At 40.0% G+C, this 18,450-nt stretch overlaps 1 protein-coding gene and 1 long non-coding RNA gene across 9 annotated transcripts in view; one reads left to right on the top strand and one right to left on the bottom strand.

Moving 5' to 3' along the window:
• Positions 1–18,450, bottom strand: part of LOC309658894 — a 202,582-nt gene that overhangs the window by 141,129 nt on the left and 43,003 nt on the right. The window lies entirely within an intron of this gene.
• Positions 1–18,450, top strand: part of SNX24 (sorting nexin 24) — a 172,987-nt gene that overhangs the window by 146,150 nt on the left and 8,387 nt on the right. For 6 of the 8 annotated variants that reach the window (XM_082457929.1, XM_082457927.1, XM_082457924.1 and 3 more), the window contains 5 exons: positions 5,462–5,556; positions 6,930–6,962; positions 7,483–7,547; positions 12,942–13,005; positions 18,342–18,381. In XM_082457929.1, coding sequence (XP_082314055.1) covers positions 5,462–5,556; positions 6,930–6,962; positions 7,483–7,547; positions 12,942–13,005; positions 18,342–18,381 — 297 coding nt within the window. Of the gene's footprint in view, positions 1–5,461; positions 5,557–6,929; positions 6,963–7,482; positions 7,548–12,941; positions 14,431–14,770; positions 15,418–18,341; positions 18,382–18,450 lie in introns of those variants that run through there. The other 2 variants (XM_082457930.1, XM_082457931.1) reach the window with 2 other exon arrangements.

The following is an 18,450-nucleotide window of genomic DNA, read 5'->3' as shown; positions in this document are numbered from 1 at the left end:
GAGCTGGAGGAGGGTGCTGCTACCAGTGCTATTGTTTTTCTGCTCCCTTTAGGCAATTTTTTAGTAAATATTTTCATAGAGATTTTTTTTCCATTCTTTTTTTAGAGTGATATTTCTGGTCTATAATAAGGAAAGTTATTTATTCTTCTGTAACTGAGTAACATGGTTGTAAAGAATAATAATTATTTTTTTCTTCTTACAAGGTACACTCAATTGCCCATTTTAATATTTATCAGAGTTGGATATCGTCTTAGCAAAGTCTATTACATAATATATCACACACTTGTTACAGTTCTTTGATTTAGCCCCATTTCCTTTGTGCATCTTAATAACAACCTGATTTTTAGCCTGTGTACTTCCTAAGTGGTAAATTGGCCGGAAATTACTGTGGTTTTCTGTTAATTCTGTAGCATCTCCAGTCTGCATGTGTATGAAAGAGCAACTAAAAGATGTTCAGAACCCAGATATTTAGAAGCTCTTATGATTCCTACTCTTCCCATGCCTGTGCCACTTTTCCTAGCTTTATGGCACAGGCTTCAGCCAGAGATAGATTCCTTCTCTGCTGGTTTGGACAGTAGTTTCTTCTTGTTCCAGCAGCTTTGGAAACTGCCACCCTCCTTAACAGAATGGTTAGTTAACTTAAAGACCACATTATCTCCTTGGTCCTCCACCACCTCATTCCATGCTTGGTACCCACTGTTGAGTGACCTCTTCATATGGACACTATTTTAATCTTTTAGTCATTTTCATTGCTTGCCTCTAGCTCTTCCTGAGTTTATTCTTATTTCCCTTTCCTTGGGGATTAAATAATATTGCATTTAGTGGAGTGAGAGGGTTGCTCAGCTCATTTTACACCTTTGTGGAAGCAGGACTTTCTTGCTGACCTACCACTTGTGACCAACAGCACTTGTGACCTACTCTCCAACCTGCATCCAGAGATTAATTAATTCTGCCTCTTACAGTATTTGACTCAGTACTTTAACCTGTAAGATTTAATGGGATTATTTCCAACTTTTTCTCCAACTTGTTATGCTCATTTTGAATTCTGACGTTTTTCTGTGTAAATTAGCTACCCAGCCATGCATTCCAACTTGCATGCAGTGTCAGGACTCTACCATCAGAGTAATTAGTTAATCAGTTAGAAAGCACCAGGCCTGGGACCTATCACTGCCCAGTGGTTCAAAAATGCCCATCTCATAACAGGTGTGGCTTACTAGTGCTTCATCAGCTGTACTCTGTAGAAATAGAGTTTAAATCTTACTTCCCCTCCTTTTTTGCTAACTTTGGGAACCTTCAACACCACAGCTTATTGAATTCTAGAGTTATATTTAGAAGACGTAGAAGCCATAAATATGAACTGCTTTCTAAATCCGGTACAGCAGTAGATTTTGGGCTTTCAGAAAAAAATCCTTCACCAGACACGGCCAGACAAATATTTTCAACCACAGCCTAAAGCTGAAAGCGCTCATGAATTCTAATAGCAAGGCAGCACACACTCCAGCGGGGTTCTAATTGACAAAGAGGTAGAAAACTGAAACAAGAAGGCTAGCGTGTCCTTTGGGGAGCTGGCATCCAGCACGGGCCCAGCGGTGCTTCAGGCTCCAGGCCAGATGAAAAGTGTGCCCAGCGGCGTTGCTGCCACATCAGAGCTACAAGCAGGCATCTTTGGCTGGGCTGTCAGGGGCCTATTGGACCCCCTACCACTGGCAGCACAATTATGTATGTGTGTGTATTTTTCAGCAAGCAAGATTCTCAGCTTTCATCATTTTCAAAGGGATCCATGAATCGTAGAGGACTAAGAAGCTCTGTTTGTTAGATAGACAATAATCCAAACCTCCGAAACCAATAAAATAGATGCTTGAGAATTGATACAAAAAAAAAATTCAAAGGAAACAGAATTAACATTTATCGAATGCTAATTGCATGCCAGAGACTCTTGGAGACATCACCTAATTCTCACAATGACCTTTAAGGTAGACAGAGGAGATACTCAAACCCAGGTCTTGCTCTAAAGCTGCATATTCCCGCTACACCACTTGCCTCTGTAAAGAATGAAAATGACCATTCAATTTACCATTGAAGATAAATCAAAAATAAAGATAAGCAAGCTAAAACAACAGGGAAATATTATTTGATATTTAAAATGTTGTTTATATATGTGTATATATATATATATATATATATTTTTTAATCAAAAGCTTATCTAGTGAATAGGTCTGGTGATTTAGACCAGACTGGGGTCCCAAGCATGTGGGATGGCACAGGGTGCAGCGTCAAGAAGGAGTGGTTCTTCTTGAGCGGAAGCTTTTCAAGAAACTGAAGAGGATTTAAATGAAACAGTTGTGAGGCCCCACTTCACTGATGGGTCACTCATGGAATGTGGTCATGTGTTTCTGAACCAAAAGATTTGGTTGACCTAATACATTTTCTCTGTTGCATCTCTGTACTAACTAATGACAGTCATTTCACTTATACATTTGTATTAAATTAGGTAAATTCTACTCTATTGTACTCTGTCTCTGGGCTTAAGTATTAATTATTTTCTTACAAACCTTCTTAGCACAGTTTAGGAGACATTCCCTCCTCAAAACCGAAAGCTTGACTAACACCCTCCCCGCGCCAGTGCTGCTTTCTTACAACTGTAAATCCTGAAATCCACATTGGTCATTGTTTTCTAGAAAATATTATTTGAGAATATTCAGTGAACATTTAACAAAAATGCTCACAAATTTTTGAAGTTTTCGATATTCTTTTTTTCTAGTATATCTGACCTAAAACAACATGATCATCTATTTGGAGTACTCTGGGGAGGCTGAGCCGGATTAATTCCCATCCCGGTGTTGCAGTGTAAACAGCTTTTTGCCTGTCTTTTGTCATTAATGATCACGCTGTAGATGTAGTCAGTGCATTGTAAGCCAGTCTGTCAAGGCAAATAAACAATTCACCTTGTTAAAATTCCCTAAATCTTGCATTAATAAAACGAAAGTAACCCCCCGAACACTCAAGAGATGTCTTCCTCCATACTGCAGTGATGGACGACATGTCTAAAAATCCTGGAAATTAAGTAGTTCAGGTCATTAAAAGTGTCCCACACTTGTTATTGATTTAATTTATTTTAAAAGATGGGGGTGGAGATAATAATGGTTACCCCCTCCCCTGTTTTTTTTTAATCTGAAAGCTACCACTTGTTCACGTAATTAAAACTATTGCCAGGGTGAACAGCTCTGTATTTGTTACAACCTTAAGCTTTATTATTCAAATAGGTATTATCCTCTTAAATAGATATCTACAAGTACAAGCCGATAACCATTGCAACTTGTACTATGGCAAAAAAAATTCCTTGGAACTTCATATGTATCATGGTTCCTAGAACCTTTGATTTTGGGCACTGAAATAATGACCTTCTGGGCACTCCAAAAATATTCTCGGATAGATAAAAATTTAGATGAAAGCCAAATGAATTGAAGGGAAGAAACAGAAATAGTAATGGAAGAATGCCCCTAGATAGGGGGGTTTTTTCTCTCCATTTTATGAATTTTTCATTTTTCTACTTTATAATCAAGAAAAAAGTAAACATTTTAGAAAGATGAGGGATGGATGCGAAGGCATTTAGAGAGTGCAGATTCTGTGTCACTGTATTCTAAGGCAAGTTTAACTTATGTGTGTGTTTACTTGTTTATCACTAATTTTCTCCACCAGCCCACATTCTATTGACCTGTAGTATTCACTGCCATATCCCAGTGCCTAACATAATAGGTGCTCCGTAAATATTTGTTTAATGAATAAAGTATTACCCCAAATATCTTTATTTCCCTCTTTTTTATTTCTTAAACTTCAGTGGGTACAATGACCATGTAAGGAATAGTAAGAGCCCCAGACAAGGCTGGATCTCCAGATTACCCCTCTCCAGGGCCTGAACAGCAGGACAGTCGAGCACTAGTGTAGTACAGAGGTCAGTGTGCTAGCACTGGTGATCTCTGTAGTAGCTTATTCCATTTATATGTCCTGAACTGGGTAACAGAATTCCAAAACATGGTGAGAAATGGGGCAGCTCCAGAAGTAAATTATGGCTAAAAACAATACATTATATAGAATTATGTGTATACAAAAAACACACAATTTGACCTTTTTCATGTGTTATGTATCTTTTGCATCACCTTGCATAACTGTTCCTGATCAGCTGTGTGAATGACATTTCAGCATCAATTCTCATTGGGTTTTTTTTTGTTTTTCTTTGGTTTTTTTTAAACATTTTTATTGGAGCATAATTGCTTTACAATGGTGTGTTAGTTTCTGCTTTATAACAAAGTGAATCAGTTATACATATACCTATATCCCCATATCTCTTCCCTCTTGCGTCTCCCTCCCTCCCACCCTCCCTATCCCACCCTTCTAGCTGGTCACAAAGCACCTTGCTGATCTCCCTGTGCTATGTGGCTGCTTCCCAATAGCTATCTATTTTACATTTGGTAGTGTATATATGTCTATCAATTCTAATTGTTTTTTAAACAATATGTACTTACTGGGGGGAAAAAAAAGTCATGGTAAATTATAAAAATGACCCTTAAGAATAGTTACATTAATTTTAGAGATTATTGCACAATGTCTGATGCTTTTCCCATGGTCTTTGTAAAAAAAAGGGGGGGGGGAGCAAATATGCAATAATTTCTCTGGCAGACTCTTTCAAATATAAATATATATGAAAATGCACTCTTATAGTTCTCTATTAGATTTCTCCTTGAAATTGCATAATTTGGATATCTGAGAACTGACATGGTTATGCCATTATGGCAGCTATTTAGCAGAGCTCCCTAAATGGAAGAACTCTATAGATTTTTTTTTTTTCATCATATACACTGATTTACACTTAGTGGCAAAACTGTTACTGACCCTTTAAGTGGAGCTGTCCAAATAGCAATAAATGTCAGTTGATCCTATTGCTGAAACAGGTGTTAGCTGAAGGATCTTAACTAAATCTTCCAGTTAAAAAAGCCATGTATAGTATTTCCTGAACAGTAGTGGTTTCTTGTAGGTAGACACACACACACACACACAATTTCAGATCACTTTATCACTAAATAAGGAAAACTTGATGTAACTATCTTAGCAGTATTATTGATGTTCCCAGGTTTTTTAAGTACTAATTCTGGATTAGAACCTCCATGAAGGCAGGAACTGTGTCTACCTGGTGCCTGGCTGTCTTGCCCCCCGTCAGCATCTGAAGTATATATAGTAGATGCTCCGTAAATGCTGCTTAGGTGAAAGAATAGATAAAATGGAGCATTTGCTGACACTGAATAACATGTGTGTTGGCCTAAATTCTTGATGGGTGAGATGGGTAATTTTGCTTTTGGGTAATAATGCTGGTGAGAACTTTGATGGATGGTTATGACTTTCAAAATAGTTTATTTGATTGATTGCCTAGCAAACTTCACTGTCTAATTGTTTTCTGCTTTCACAGGCTGTCATTCTAGAAAATGAAGAACTTCCCAAACTGTTCCTTGATTTCCTAAATGTGCGACATTTGCCCTCTCTACCAAAGGTAGAGAGCTGTGGGTAAGAGTTGTTTACCTATTGGACATGTATCTTAAGTTACTTTTCAATCACTTATTGGCCTAACAAATAACACGGGTGGTGCGGAGGGCCAACCTGGCCACACCCATTCCTTTGGCTTGGGACAGCACTCGCTCGCCCCCTGCTTGTAGGGAAAGGAATTGCTCCTGAGTCTTGTGGCCAAGCGACCAACACTCATTAATTCAGGTTTACACTCGAAGAATTGACTTTTTAAATTATACTTTTATATGGAATGATGTTACATGATGGGAATTATAAATCTAGATAGCTTGTTTAGAGACTAATGTTTATTTGTGAATACTTGTGCAAAGTCTATATCCCCTTGGCACATTTATTCATATAATTTTAAAGCTGTAAATGATCTTAGAAGTGATTTTATCCAACTCGCTTCATTTTAGAGTTGAGCGAACTGAGACACAGGAATAAAGTGCCTTTCCTAAGATCTCTTGCCTTGTAGCTGGCAGAGCCCAGGCCTTTGGCGTAAGCTCTTTCCCCACTGTCCTGCTGCCTCTCCCTCAGGAACTTCTAAATGGGGGGCTGCAGATGCTAATCCCTCTCTACCAAGAAACCAGACATCTGATATCAGCAGCAACTGGGAAAAGTTCTTCTGAAGAATTAACTCTGAAACAAGCCACTCGCCCAGCTCTGGGCACCTGTGTTGATCTGGCCTCCGAAGGCAGTCGGCAACATCTCTTACATGTTAAATCTATTTACAAAGAACCACGTCACCACAAACTCTCTGCAGATCCAAGTTGGGGAGAGGGTTCTATCCATGTTCTTGCTGCCTCCAGACCTGCCTGAATGACCCACACTTAACTGCAAGATGTTCAAGCCAACCACACCCAAAGTTGTGTTAAAACCCAGCCATCCGCTGGATGAGAGGCTAACACCTGTCACAGCTCCCTCGCCAGCAATGTGTACTCGGGGCCACTTTTCAGTCACCCCAGAACAAGAATCGTACACCGCACGCGCCAAGTCATATGCCTAGTCAGTGCTTCCTGTTCCAACTTGGTGCATTCGCTGGGAGGTTGGGCTTCGTATGTGGTTGTGTATTTTTTATGAAGAGATAGTGGGAATGAAATGAGTGAAATCTTTTCTCCGTTATATAAGTCCAAAAGCAAAACCATAGGATTTCTGAGTGATCTCCAGGAAAATTGAAATTCAAGAATATTGCAGCCTTAGGGTTCCTTAGGATGAGGCATCAGACACGCTGTGACTCTGTGAAGATACCTAAGTCTCTTTTCAAAATGTCTCCCAATTCAGAGCTCTAAGAATACTGGCTGTTTCTTCCTTTGTTGACATAAATACTGACCCAACTTTTATGGTCTTCTTTTCTTTTTTTAAAAAAAATTTAGATCTTTTGATGAGACAGAATCTGAAGAGTCAAGGTAAGAACAAACACCAGTCAGGAGTTATACAAGCCAAGAATAGGACTAAGGTTTTGTTAAACGTTTAATTACCATCATCTAATTGTTTCAAGTCAAGATTTTCTTGAAAACCTTTGCTAGAAAATTGATTTTAAGATGCTAAATATTTGATGGGAAGTCACAGAAGTAACCATTCTATTTAAGGCTAGAGGAATAAAGTCCTACATTATTTCATACAAGTAATAAGAATATATTTCATCAATAATCGTACTACAAGATTTTTTTAAAAAAATCACTTTGCAGCAGTGATTTATGGTATAGAGTGTATATCTGCTTCGAATTCCACAAAGACATGTTTGGAAGATGAGCGCACCGCTGGTTTGTTCCTCCAGCTCTGCTTGCTATTATTCACCCCCACCGTTAGATACATAAACCTTGAGATGTCCCCGCACAGCAGTTTGATCCCCTCAAAGCTAGTTTGTAGTGTTTTCTGTTTACCATCGTCCCCTGATGCTGACATGCCTGTTCTTGACCTTTCCAGCAAACTGTCCCACCAGCCGGTGCTGCTGTTCCTCAGGGATCCATACGTCTTGCCTGCAGCCAGCGGTAATCAAACCTGTCATCTGCTAACAGCTCTTTACTGATCTGACCCTGCACCACATAAACCACGTTTTTAATACAGGTCTAACAGAGTGACATTGGTCCAGGGCTTAATAATCTGCCAATAAACCAGTGCTCTTGGTGTAAGAGACATTCAGAATTTTAATTGGGGCAGGCCTTTCAGGAGGAAATGTAATTTTTCTTTCTCTCTTGCCAGGCTGTTTTGAATTAGAGTCATAAGAGGGAAAGGTATTTATTGTCCTTAATTTTGGAGGTGGTGTTATTTTGGCCTCTGCTGGTTTTTATCTAGGGTTTGAATCCAAGGTTCCGCTCCTTTTTTAAAATGCTTCTTTCCAAAAGCTGTGTATATACATTGCATGCGTATCTCCATTTCCATTTAGATTACAGCATCTTTGACAGTCAGATACACATTTTTAAAAGTTGTATCTTTAAGTATAATGAATTAATTTAAGTGTAAACGTAATTCGGTATTTTAGCCCGAGTCCTTTCTTTGTGCCAAGAAATTTAAATTATTCAGAGTCCCTCTCAAAGTGTTCTGATACGCAGCTCTTCATGAGTACATTCTCAGACACTAGCTCATTTAATTTCCTTAACAACCTTATGAAATAGGCAGGGCAGGTATCATCATTCGCTCCTGAGCAAACTGGGGCTCAGGGAGGTCCCTGATTTGCCCAGTCTCACGGGTCTGGTGGGTGGATCCCTTTTTGCCTAATCTCTCCTTCTGTGCTCTTTGCATATAGTGAATTTTCAGCCTTTGTTTCTGAGAGTAACTAAATAGCATAGCAGCTAAATAGCAATAGATAAATTATCTGTGGACACCATTCCTACATTCTGACAATAAAACCTTATCACCAGCAAGAGAGAGGGGACTGCTCTCTGTGTCAGGGATGCTTGTGTGCTCAGATCACCCACTTAGCTATCAGTTTAAAGAAGGCCGACTAGGACACAGCCCCGCTCTGTTGAGGGACCATTCTAGAAGAAAGCTGCCTTTGCTATACGACCACACACGAATATAGTCTCGTAGTATTTTCTCTATAAAATCCCTTCAGTGAGGAATAATCCCCTTTCTTTAACATTTGCTTCCCATGTGTAACAAATATGCCTGGTGTGTTAGTTCATATTATGTTAACAATATGTTACATTTAACAAATATTCATGATGTAACCTAGTCTAGATTAAGTGGGCAGTGGTTTTTTTTTTTCAACCAAATGAACTTCTTTTTTTTTTTTTTTATACAGCAGGTTCTTATTAGTCATCAATTTTATACACATCAGTGTATACATGTCAATCCCAATCTCCCAATTCATCACACCACCACCTCCACCCACCGCCGCTTTCCCCCCTTGGTGTCCATACGTTTGTTCTCTACATCTGCGTCTCAATTTCTGCTCTGCAAACCGGTTCATCTGTACCATTTTTCTAGGTTCCACATATATGCGTTAATATATGATATTTGTTTTTCTCTTTCTGACTTACTTCACTCTGTATGGGGCAGTGTTTTATGAAGTATTCTTACTAGCTTTTAAAAATGGTTCCACAAGTACTTTCTCCAGGTATTGTTTCTACTCAGATATTTTAAGCATTTGACTGAAATTCCTATAAAAGTGTAGAGAGTAGAACGATCACTGTGGACTGGAGTAGCCAGGGTGCTTTCTGGAAGAGGGCAGATATTTTATGATCCTTAAATCTGATTCATCCAGCTTCTTAAGCAGCATGTGCTATGCACTTGGCTTGACCATGAAGAACGGGAAGAACTTTCTGGGAAAGAGCCTCAGGGGCGAATGTCTGGTGTTAGAAAGAATAAGAAGTATGGATCATTGGTAGAATATTGATGTAGCTGAACAACTTGTACAGAAAGGGGATTCCTCCTTGAGAGTAAAGGTCAATCATGAATTTGATGTAAAGGACGGGACGAGGTATGAGAGAGCCAGCCGCTACATCTCCTTTCGTGGAACTTTGGCTGAGCCCATCTCATAAATCAGATTCCTATTGACTTAGAAGTATTATACTAGTGATACATTCTTGCAACTCTTTAGCATTTAATTTAAAGATAAATTTTACTTGCATCACATGTTCATGTTATAAGGCCTCTTAACAAAATGTTGAGGTTTCTGTTCCAGGTACAGAATCTGGAAGTACCTTCACAGACACACTGACACCCATAAAAATCAGAGGAGTGTCTGTCTTTAAAATTCTGACAGTTAAACACTATCCTCTTACAAAATGCTAAAAATAAAACATTATTCTCTTAGCATATGCTTTTTGGCCTTCGTTTTGAGTTTTCTGGGGAATTCAAAATAACTTTGGCTCAGGTCCCCAGCGACTGCAAGGTGGCTAAACTCCGTGGACTTTTGTCATTCCTCCTCCTTGACCTCTCATTAACTTTAGCCACTGGTGACCACTTTCCCCTCCTTCAAACACCATCTCCCCTTGGCTTTCCCACCTTTCTGCTTTTCTTCCAGGCTCTGGCAGCTCTCCTGAAGGCTGACCTAGACCCTCTGCTCTTCTCATTTTACTTTCTTTGGAACAGTCTCCTTGCTGTGGCCTTGATGGCCTTGAGTATACAGCTGAGTCACAATACTATTTTTCCATCCCAACCCTCTCTGTGAGCCGCAGACTCTCACCGTGGTTGACAAGGCCCGCCGTGGGCTGGCCCTGGCCCACGTGTCTGCCGGGACCCCCTCACACACTCTGGTGCAGTCACACTGCAGTTGTTTCTGGGCCTCAGATGCGCTGGACTCTTTCCCCGCAGGGCCCTTGCTGTTTCCTCCTCCTCGAACCCTCTTGTCCTCACACATTGTTGGCCCTCTCCTCTTTCAGGTGCAGCGTCAGGGAGCCTTTGCTGGCTCTCCTTTCAAGTAGCCTCCAAGAGCCCCTCCACCCCCTTACTTTTTTCTTTTAAGCTTCACAATAAATGTTTATAAAAATAAATGAAAACCAACGAAAATAACAACAAAAGCTTTCCCAAATCACATTCCTTCTCATCACCTCTCAAAGGGAAGCAAAGACAAGGGCAGTTTTCTGAGTAATTTAAGCAGTGATGGACATTGTATCAAATGATACACGTCATGAAGCCAAAATCCAGTTTAGAGTGGAGTAAACTGTAACAGATGAGAAAAAAAAAAAAAGACCTCTGATTATCTCATCAGTTACCAGTTGGTGGACCTCGTTATAAAATATCTCTATTCCATTCACTTTTCTCAGAGCGCCCTATTTGCTTCCTTTAGAACAATGATCACAAATTGTGTTGCCTTCTCTCTCTCTTCCTGTCGCCTTCACCCTCTAAATCTCCAGCATCTAGCATATGCTTAGCGCTTGCTGGACGGTGAGCACAGGGCCTGGGCATGCTCTGTTCCCTCTGTGGGACTGCTCTTCCTCCAGACACCCTCACAGCTGGCTGCTACAGCACTTCACTCAAATGGCATCTTTGCACAAAGGTCCTCCTTCACCTTCCCATCCCCTGTCACTCTCTGGCCCCGTGCCCTGCTTTATTTTTTCTCCTTGCCTTTAAACCACTGCTTGACCTATTAGAGTGCTGTAGAATTACCCAAAGTATTTAGTGTTATTTTCCTTTTTGCCCTTTTTGCTGAACTTACTGATTTGAATCAAAATGTTTACACTAAATAAGCTTCTGATATAATTTCACTAACCTTAAGCAGACTCTTATATTTTGAGTGGTAAAGGATAAATGCATATATGCTGATGCATGTAATATGTCTAATTTGGGCATTTTATTGAAAATTAATCAACAGCTTCATTTATGGCTATTGGTATCAATACACGTCTGCGTGTGAGAAACGTGTTTAGAATTAAAATTAACTTAGCTGAGTCATTGCTTTTGATCAGGATCTAAGTATGTAGGTATAAGTCCACTGCAAACTTTTAAAGATATGTTTTATTAAAAATTACGTGACTTCATGTTGGGTAAAAGCAAACATTAAGAAATCAAGTGAGTGTCATCAACCAAAAGTAATTGAGTACTTGCGTATTGGAGATATTTTAAAAACACATTTTGTTTGTTTATTCACTTGTCTCCCTGACTAGCATGTAAGTTCCATGGCATGGGCAGGCACACTGTTACTTACTTATATTCCCAGTAATTAGGCAGTGCTTGGTATGGGATAATAGCTGGTACTTACCATGTGCCAAGTTCAGGTCCAAGCACTTTGTTTCATTCATCAATTTTTACAGCAGCCTGCTAAGTAGGTACTGTTATGAAATCCCTCACTAGTACCATCGAATCCATCACCACTCTGAACTCGCTCCAGTCGCTCTCTGAATGGCAGCCACAGTCATCTTTTCAAAACAATTCATTGCTGTCTCACTCTGCTTGAAATCCCTCAGTAGCTTCTCATTGCTTTCCAGATAAAGCCAGAATTCCTGTCCATTCTTACCAGGCTTGAATTGCCCCCCTGCCCTTACAGCCACTCCTCTTGCTACACTTAGCCTCAGGCTCCCGCCTGCCACAGACTTTCCACCTGGTCAGCTCCCTCTCCTGAGCCCTCTCCTCCAAGAGCCTGATGAGGTCCAATCCCCTTGTAAGTGGTTTTATGTAGTAGGTACTCTGTAGAGGTTGAATCAATCAGTGAACATATTATTTGGAAGCTCAAAGTATTGGGCCACTTAATTTCCTTATATAATAACTATACTTATTTAAATCCTAGATATAATTATGTGCAGACTGAAGTTTATAAATGAAAATTCTGAACCGTGTGGTAGATTGGTTCTCCTGTTCAAGTTATCTGTTCCTATTTTACCTGCTGTGATAACTAAACTGAGATACAACGTAACATACACCTCTGAATTTCCTTTGCATTTCCTATAAAAATGTAGCTGATCTTTTCAAGTTTGGCAAGTGTGGCTTTTGTCAGGAATCGGCCCTTTTATGTTAGGAAGGCAGGCCCCTGTCCTCCTGCTCTCTAGAAGCTAGTATAATAGAACAAGCATACACAAGACAACTTGGACTAAACGCCACTGTAAACCACAACGGAAAAACTGCAGCAACGTATTCCCAGTAGAAATCTTGGAATTCCTTCAAGTATATTGAGATTTTGTTAGAAATTGAATTGCCAGTGTAATCCATCTTCCTTGGGAGAAAACATTCAGATAAAGAGCTGGGGCCTAGCAGCAGTAACCATTAGAACATCCCTTAAATCAATAAGCTACAAATCTGGCCGTGCATTCCTGCAGCGCCTGGTGGTACACTCAAGTGGCTCGAGGCCGAAACAGCATGACTGATGGCACATCCTAAACAAGGGCAAACTGTATGGTGATGCAGATCCCTGAGTTATGCCTAGGCCTTACCTTGTTACGTTCTACGAGATGCACGTATGTTTTATTGATGTACATAAGAAAAGCAGTTTTACTTTTGTTTTTCAGATTTTCCAAATGTGGTTATTGAAGGAGTTCTCCATGGGATATTTTACCCTCATCTACAGCCCAGGTAGAAATCCTCCATGGCTAGAAGAAGCTGAAGCAAGTTTCGAAGTCGTAGTCAAGGAAATCGATACCTACCAAATTAACCTAAACTCTATGACATAATGGCTCTCGCTAGTGGTAAAATTCACAGCCGCAGCTTAATTCAGAGCAGGGACATTTCCATTAGAATGGAGCTTTTAAAAATAGAAACTGAACCAGGGCGGTGCTGAGGTTAAGGCCAAGTGTTTAAGAAGTAGAATGTAGCTGCCAATTTAGAAACCCAGGAAAAGAAAGCTAAAGAAGATCTTTGGGAGCTCCGAGTGTAGCAAAACAGTTACTCTCTGCTTCAGTCACACCATTTGCTAATTGAAAATCTTATCCTGAATCATAGTGAGACTGATCAACTTTGGTAGCTTTTTTGTTCAGATTTTATGACACACTAATCTTTTCATCATGAGATTTTTCTCAGCCAGTGATGGATAACATTCTGAAGTGCTGGCACCAGGAGAGCATCACAGAAACACACTGTGCTAAATGTGAGGAAGGCACTAAACTGGAAATGAAATTATACTGACAAAATTAGGGCACTTTTAAAATCATGGCATTTTAATTTACATTACAGTGGAGCTGTGTCATATCCAGGGGTTAGCTTCTAATATCGGCACATAAGATAAAATGGGGTCTCAAGATTATCCTTGAAAGCCCTTTGAATGGTGCCATATTGGAAATCTCCATCCACGACAGCCAGTTTTTCCTCCGGTGTTGGAAGAGGTAACTGTTTCTTCCGTTGAAGTTGTTGGTGTTTAGGGGCTATTTTGTAGAAAAAAACACATAACTTTGAACACTAGAATGATACTTAGCCTTGCAAGATAACTGAGGGAACACCAGATTGACAACGCTCATCTTGGTTTACTCGAGGGCATCCATTCATTGAATAGGTGGTATAATTGCCAGATTGATTGTTATTTTCCTTATTCCTTATCATTTCCTTTTCACTGATCTCATGTACTGAATTAAATTAAATGTGTTTATGATATAACTCCACTGTATATCTTACAGACATTCAGATTTTGAGTAGTAAAGGATAAAAGCATATATGCAGCCTGTATATATGTGCCATATTTGGACATTTCCTTGAAAACCAGTTAATAGCTAGCCTATTTATGGTTATTAGTTAATAAGCTTCTGTGTGGGAGAAAAATATTTAGATATAAAACTAATAATTAAATCATGGTTGTTGATTAGGATCTAAATATACAGGTTTAAAGCTTGCTGCAGACTCTTAGAGATTTATTTATGATAGATGTGTTACTACATGCTGGAAATAAGCAAGAACTAAATAATCAAGTGTCATCAACCAAAAATGACTGAATAGTCAAGTGTTGGAGATATTTTTTAAATGTTTTTGTTATTAGCTATTTTGAGTTAAATAAAAACGAAGAACAAGAAATGTTTGGATATGTCTTCTACTGCCAGGATTTTCTTGGAAACACAAATTGTGTCTTGTCTCTTTATACACACACACACACAAACCTTCTCATATATTCATATAGACATTTATTTCTAATCTGACAAGGTAACTGTTAAATTACCTCATCTATTAAGCCAATAGGTACTCATTAAGTAGTTGATTGACCAAGATAGTAAGGGTTTTTAAAAAAGGTAAAGCCCAAGAATCTTTGGTAGCACTACTACTCTTTTTTGAGAATTGATTTTTTTTTTTTTTAGTGATGACTTTCATTTCTAATTTTTATTTAAATGTTTAATATTCCATTTCAATTCCATTGCAGGAAATAGAAACCACAATAGGTATTTTAAGCAGAATGGAATAATAAGAAGCAGTGCTTACAGAATCTTTTGGAAGGATGAGGGGAATGAACTCCTGGTGGGTCTCTAGGCACGACTTCCAGAATGCTCCAGCAATTTCCAATACCCGCCTGCCAGGGGAGCTACAGCCTCTGCCTTTAGCAGGAATTCAGGGAGCTGGGAGGCTGCTACTGAAGGTATTGAAGTCAAAAACGGCACATGTAGCTTCGATCCAGGGATCAGCACGTAGGATCAGGAGGTAACTTACCACCATGACTACCTCATGGCAGCACCCAGGAAGCTGGCGACTGGGCACTAGAACAAAGTGTTCAGCTGTCACCGCCTACACCACAGTTGCCTCTCAACGCCCATGACTTTGCTTGTCAACAACCGCAGCCTAAAGCAGCAGGAAGATGGTATTCACCCACTTCCATCTTTTACTCTTACAGCTCATGAAAGCACATGCAATTGGCAGAACCTTATTCTTGATCCCCAGCTTCAAGGGAGTCTGGGAAGGAGTTGGAACTTTCTGGTCTCAGCACCTCAGAAATGCATATTGGAAAGAGGATGGAATATATTTCCACAGTCAAAATTTTAATAAAAACATGTGAAAGGATATATAAAAAGAAAAGTCTTCTCCCATCCTGTCTCCTAGATTCCCACTTCCCCTCCCAGAGACAACCACTGTTCTTGGTTTACATGTATACTTCCAGAGATATTTCATCCACATGCAAGCAAATCATGTATATTTAGTGTACATATATTCCGTTTCCCCTTTTTTATGAAACATGGATATTTCAAAGCATGGATTCATAGCCAATAAAGAAGTAAAGAGTAGAGGGAAGAAAACAGAATAAAGAAGAGGAAAAGAAATCCTCTTACCACTTAAGCCAGGATATGGGGACAGCCCTCACACCCCCTTATCCCCCAGTTCTTGGATTTGTTGGTTTGCCTGGGGCTGATCTCAGAATGTCCCCCAGTTGCTGTTGTATGCAGAGTCTTTCTCAGGCCTAACCTCCATCACCTGGCCAATTTGCATATGGCAGCCCTGGTGTCCTTTCTCCTGATGTTCTCCTCCTCTCCCCCATTTCAAACAGCGGGCCATGTATACAAATGGCACCAATAACACTGTGACTATCCCCACATGGTAAATTCTTCAGTCATTTCACTTTGAAAAGTATAGAAATCTCACGATCACAGTTTAGGAATAACAAATGGCTTTCATCTCATTTGTCAACTCTGATCAATTGATAATGGCTCATAAAGCACTCAGGTAAGGATTCTGACACACCGATTTGAGTGGATACTATCCAAAGAAAGAAAATAACAAGTGTTGACAAGGATGTGAAGACTTTGAAACCTTTATACATTGCTGGTAGGAAGTAAAATAGTGCAGCCTCTGTGGAAAATGGTATGGCAGTTCTTAAAAAAATTAAACATAAAATTACCACATGATTTAGCAATTCCACTTCTGGATATATACCCAAAAGAAGTGAAAACAGGGACTCGAACAGTTATTTCTACACCCAAGTTTTTGACAGCATTATTCACAACCAAAAGGTGGAAGCAATCCAAGTGTCCACTGATGGATGAATGGATAAAATGTGGTCTATACATACAGTGGATTATTCAGCCTTAAAAAGGAAGGAAATTCTGACACCTGCTACAACATGGATAAATCTTGAAGACATGATGCCAAGTGAAATAAGCCAGTCACAAAAGGATGACTACTGTATGATTCCACTTACTTGAGGTACCTAGAATAGTCAAACTCATGGAAACAGAAAATAGAGTGGTGGTTGCCAGAGGCTTCGGGGAGGGGAAAATGGGGAATTAGCGTTCAGTGGGTTTCAGCTGGGGAAGATGCGAAAGTTCTGAAGATGGATGGTGATGGTTGCACAACAGTGTGAGTGTACTTAATGCCTCTGAACTATACACGTAAAAAATGGTAAATTTTATATCGTGTAATTTTACTGCAATTTTTTAAAAAAGCTTTTTAAAGAAAAGGATTTTGAGTGAATACAGGCTCAGTGAGTAAGAGTATAGCAACCAATTAGTGATATTTGTCTAGGGTGCAGGAGGAGTTTGGGCAAACATAGTAGGGTGCTATTCTCGTATCCCTGGCAACCTCTGAGATTCTAAAACAATAGTTCTAAACCAGAGATGTGCATCAGAATCACCTAAAACTCTGAATCAATAAATCTGGGCTGGGGTCTGTCCTTGGGTACTTAGAGAAAATTCTCAGTTGATTCTGATACACGTGTAGGTTAGGAACCACTGTTTGAGGGATGTGAGAGATGGTTTATGAACTCCCCTTCTTTGGTGATTATTGGCTTTCCTACCTCCTGCAGAATCTACTATGAAAAGAACAGCAATTCAACTCTCAGAGTATTGCATGTGGCCATGGGGAGGAGGGACTTGTCTTAGTCCATTCTGGCTGCTGTAGCAAAAATACCATAGACTGGGTGGCTTATAAACAACAAACATTTATTTCTCACAGTTCTGGAGTCTGGGAATTGCAAGATCAGGGCACTGGCACATTTGGTGTCTGGTAAGGGGCTCTCTTTTTCACTGTGTCCTCACATGGCGGGAAAGGCACCAGGGATCTCTATGGGGCCTCTGTCATAAGGGCACTTATCCCTAATCACCTCCCAAAGGCCCCACCCCCAAACATCATCACATAGGAGATTAGTTTTCACCATATGAATTAGGAGGGGGTGGGGGGAGCAGACACAAACAGTCTATAGCAGGACTCTTTGAAGAAGCAGCAAGGATGACAGACAAGTTTGGGTAGTGGTTTCAATAGACACCCTATGTGAATATGTATTCATTTACTCATCCACTCATTCAGTGAAATGTATTTGAGATTTCTCGCTGCACTAAGGCATGGTATTAGTTATCTAAAAATAGAGGGCTTCCCTGGTGCTGCAGTGGTTAAGAATCTGCCTGCCAATGCAGGGGACACGGGTTCGAGCCCTGGTCCGGGAAGATCCCACATGCCGCGGGGCAACTAAGCCCGTGCGCCACAACTACTAAGTCTGCACTCTAGAGCCCGCGAGCCACAACTACTGATGCCCATGTGCCACAACTACTGAAGCCTGTGCACCTAGAGCCCGTGCTCTGCAACAAGAGAAGCCACAGCAATGAGAAGCCCTCACACTGCAACAAAGAGTAGCCCCCACTTGCCACAACTAGAGAAAGCCCATGCGCAGCAACGAAGACCCCATGCAGCCAAAAATAATAAATAAATAAAATAAATTTTTTTTTGAATAAATAAAGAATAGAGACAAAATCCTTGTTTTCTGGAATTTTTGGCCATTTACTAGGGAATGTCTTTCCATTTAACTGAATTGGATGTAGAGTTCAGTGATGAGGACTATCTTCTCCAGTCTCTCTACTCAGCTTCAAAGCAATCACTTTCATCTTGGCTTTGTTTTGGTTTTCATCCTTGATGATAATTATAGATTTTGAATTCAGCAGCAGAAACCCAGGGAAGTAGAAGACACTAACTCAAAACAGAAAATTCTGCAACATTTATGTTTTCTGTCCATACAGATGCAGAGTGACGGTCTGGATTGGTGATGAGGGTGAAGAGGTATTTATTTTTGTGTGAGGGGGAGGAGGGTACATTGAAATGTTAAGCCTTTGGAGTACATGTAATTGA

The sequence above is a fragment of the Balaenoptera physalus genome (assembly GCF_965194825.1).
Source record: "Balaenoptera physalus genome assembly, chromosome: 3".
Taxonomy (NCBI): Eukaryota; Metazoa; Chordata; class Mammalia; order Artiodactyla; family Balaenopteridae; genus Balaenoptera; species Balaenoptera physalus.
This window is presented reverse-complemented; position numbering and strand designations above follow the sequence as displayed.